Source organism: Numida meleagris, chromosome 1, assembly GCF_002078875.1.
Source record: "Numida meleagris isolate 19003 breed g44 Domestic line chromosome 1, NumMel1.0, whole genome shotgun sequence".
In the NCBI taxonomy this organism is placed as follows: domain Eukaryota; kingdom Metazoa; phylum Chordata; class Aves; order Galliformes; family Numididae; genus Numida; species Numida meleagris.
In genome coordinates, this window is record NC_034409.1 from 40,161,871 (window position 1) to 40,165,637 (window position 3,767).

General features: G+C 47.4%; 1 protein-coding gene across 4 annotated transcripts in view; it reads right to left on the minus strand.

Moving 5' to 3' along the window:
• PPP1R12A (protein phosphatase 1 regulatory subunit 12A) overlaps window positions 1-525 on the minus strand; it is a 124,349-nt gene extending 123,824 nt beyond the window's left edge. For 3 of the 4 annotated variants that reach the window (XM_021385247.1, XM_021385245.1, XM_021385246.1), the window contains exon 1: window positions 122-524. In XM_021385247.1, the coding sequence (XP_021240922.1) occupies window positions 122-358 (237 nt within the window). In that variant the 5' untranslated portion in view covers window positions 359-524. Of the gene's footprint in view, window positions 1-121 lie in introns of all 4 variants that reach the window. The other variant, XM_021385248.1, reaches the window with a different exon arrangement.

Below are 3,767 nucleotides of genomic sequence, written 5' to 3' on the forward strand. Positions count from 1 at the left end.
CGGAGGGGAGAGCCGCTGCCGCCGCCGGCCCCTTCTCCCGCGGCCGCCTCCCAGAGGGACACCCCGCAGAGGCCTCCCCCCGGCCCTGCCCGCCCGCCCGGCCGAGCCCAGCCGCACCGACCTGGTGGAGCGCGGTGAGCCCGTCCACATTGGCGTAGTTGATGTCGGCGCCGCGCTCCAGCAGCCGCAGCACCTCCTCCGTGTCCCCGCTGGAGCAGGCGGCCAGGAAGACGGCGCCGTCGTCGAACTTCACCTTGGTCTTTTTGCGCTTGACCACGGGCGGCTCCAGGTCGGTCTCGGAGCCGATCCAGCGCTTCAGCTGCTCGTTCCGCTTCTGCTTGGCGTCCGCCATCTTCATGCCCCACTCCCGCCTAGCCCCCTCGCTATCGCCGCGCCGAGGATAGACTATATACCGCCGTATCCCACAGAGCACCGCGGCCCGCGCTCGTCCTCGCTCACGCACCCACCCAGATGGAAGCGCAGGGCGGGAGGCGGCCGAGGGGCGGGGCGGCGGCGGCTCTTTAGCATAATCCCGCGAGATTTCCCGGCGGGGCGGGGCCCGAGGGAGGCGGGCAGGGGCGCGCGGTGGGTGGGGTGAGGCAGTGAGGCCCTGACGTCACGGGCGCGCGGGGGCGGTGGCGGGGCGGGGTCGGGCCGGGTTGGGGTGGTGCTGAGGTGCGGCTGGGTTTTGCGCGGGCCGCGGGTTCAAGAGTTCAGCTGAAGGGGTCACTGGTTCGGTTAGGGCAGCCGGTGCAGGCCTCGGGAACCAAAGGAAGGCTTCAGGCGTGCTGCTTCCCTGTTTGCGTCTTCTTCCGCTTGTGCCTCTGTTAGCAAACAGAGCGACTGCAGCCGCTCTGAGAAGAACACAGGCAGGGCTGCTGAGGATCCCCTGCTTGGGAAAGCTAAGCATGCCTGCGTTTGGGCAGCCTGGTATCAAAGCAGTGCGCCCTGAGTTGTCTGTGCACAAACCCCTATGCTCACAGTGTTGCAGTGCTGGTTTCAGTTATACTTCACTGTTACGCAGTGCTGGTTTCAGTTATACTTCACTGTTATTGCCTGAAAATTTGGAGCAGCGCGTCCTGTTTCTGTTGGGAGAGAAGGAATTACAGTGTACACAGCCTTTGAAGACACAAACATTGTGTTCAGAATTGCTACTTCTAGGAACCAAGCTGTTACACGCAGTTAATTTCTTTCCCTGTGCGTAGCTTGTTTTCTTTAGCTATAAACAATAGATATTTTCTTTTGAATTGAGTCATCTTTAGGGGTAAAACGTGGCTTTAACCTTACTGGAAAAGAAGTTCTAATTTCAACTAATTATAGGAAACAAAATATAGTTTGAGAGGGTCACCAAACCTCATACTTGTCAATTTTTGTGTGGTTTGTTCCTTCCTCTAATGTTTCCTTTTGCTGCAGTCTCTCAGCCTGCTTAGGCTTCTTAATTCTATCATTAAAAATGTTGGTGGCATTTCACAAGAAGCGGTGGTCAGAAGGTTGCATACCTGCAGCAGTGTGTTCTCACTAACGCCCTTCAGAGCAGGTTTTCACCTGGAACTATTTGCACAGCACCCATCAGATGTACTTGCACAGCAGTGCATAACACACAGCCCACTGAAAATTTGCAGATGTAAACTGTGGGTATTTTAAAGATGGCATCTGGTAGGCGAGAAGAAAGATTTGCCAGAGAGAAGTTTCCAATCCAAACATGTCAACAAAAACCCAGGATCTAATTAATACATTCCTATTGATGACCCATGTGTCTACTCAGAGATACAATTTAAGTTCATGGATCTGAAAGTATGGCTGATCGTGCACAATCCACTTCAGAAGCGGTCGTTGTAGCATTTATTACTCACATGGGTAATTGAATTGTGCCCAGTACACACATTTACCAGCCTACAGCTTGGCTGCATCTACTGACTCACTTCTAAGGAGAGGAGCTGTGCAGGATCCAGCTGCATACTGCAGTCTTGTCCTCTTGGGCACAATTCCTTGGGGACAGGCCCTCAATCCAATGACATTTCCTAAGGAAACTACTTTCCCAGAGAAAGGTAACTCAAGAAAGAACATCCTCTGTCCCCAGATGTCTCCAGTATTTTAGAAATACCCTCCCCCGCAGTCTGCTTCTTTCTTTCCCTCTCAATTGGCTGTCTGAAAATTTGACTCTTCAAAGAACCCACATACCTATAGAATGCAATACACTGATTTCAGCAAGATTTTAAATCAAGTGCTGTATTGGCAGTAAAGTAATTCTAGGCTAATTGATAGGTACTTATTTGAAATACCGTCTGAGGAAATTCATTGGTATGGAGCACTTTTTTTTAGTTTTCCATAAAGGCTCCAGTCACCTCTCCTTGACTACATTCCTCTAGCTAAGCTTTTTATTTTTGATCATGGAATATCCTTCAATTCCTCAAGCAGTAACAGTAGGTTACGCAAGAAAGCATCCAGGTGGGTTCTGAATATCTCCAGAGAAGGAGACTCCACAGCCTCTCTAGGTGGCTTGTTCCAGTGCTGTCATGCTCACAGTAAAGAAGCTTTTCCTCATGTTTGTATGGAACTTCCTGTGTTCCAGTTTGTGCCCATTGCCCTTTGTTCTGTCACTTTGCAACACTGCAAAGAGCCTGGCCCCATCCACTTGACTCCCAACAATTAGGTATTTATTAGCACTGATAAGATCCCCACTCAGCCTTCTCTTCTCCAGACTGAACAGCCTCAGGTCTCTTAGCCTTTCCTCTTAAGGGAGATGCTCCAGGCCCCTCATCATCTCTGTGGCCCTGTGATGGACTCTCTCCAGCAGTTCCCTGTCTTTCTTGAACTGAGGAGCCTAGAACTGGACACAGTGCTCCAGATGTAGTCTCACCAGGGCAGAGCAGAGGAGGATCACCTCCCTCAACCTGCTGGCCACACTCTTTTTAAAGCACTCCAGGTTTCTCTTGAGATATCTGTATAAATGCTTGTAGAGGTAGCATCTATTCATGTATATATTTTCAGCTAATTTATGGCAGGCTTCAAATGATCAACAGTTTAACAATGAGATTGTTATCAGTGTGCTTTCCGATTTTCTATTTTTTCTTACAAGCATTACAGTCATTGTTCAAAGCTAATTCATGCAAGTTTCTGTACCACAGAAGTACACAGATGAAGTTTTTGTGCTACCCAAAATAGTCATCTTCTGGAACATCGGATTTTTCTTTTGATCTCTTAAGGATAATTGTTGTCTTGTCATTCATTTTTTTCATCAGCAACAGAAATCTGACATGTTGTGGCTTCTTAAAATTTTGTCCAAATGTTTTTCACTCCCCAGTGAAGAAAACCATTATATGAAAGTTAGTTTCATCAATTATAGCTCTGGGAAAAAAAGGCTAATTTGAAGAAATAGTGGCAAATACTGTATATGTTGACATAAAACTCTCTATTCTCCCAGGTTTCTATAAAGAACTGTAAGGTTTAAGAGGAGAAATTGGATAGGAAAATATAAAAGCATTTTTCAACACGGAAACCAAATAAAGATAGTTATAAGAATAAGGCATTTCTTTCATATTTTAAATTTGATGGCCATATTCATTTCTATTTTTAAATATGTTGCATTCACTTCTCTAATTGTGTGGCAAACCCACACAAGAAACAGTGAAATCTCCAATATATTCCTTATCCGGAAAAAAGGAGATAGAAAGACTATGCACAAAGTGCTATCAAAATTTTAGATTATGTGAGAAGCAAAATTCTCACTCTGATTTTTGTTCAGTTCAGAGTAATGTTCTTACACA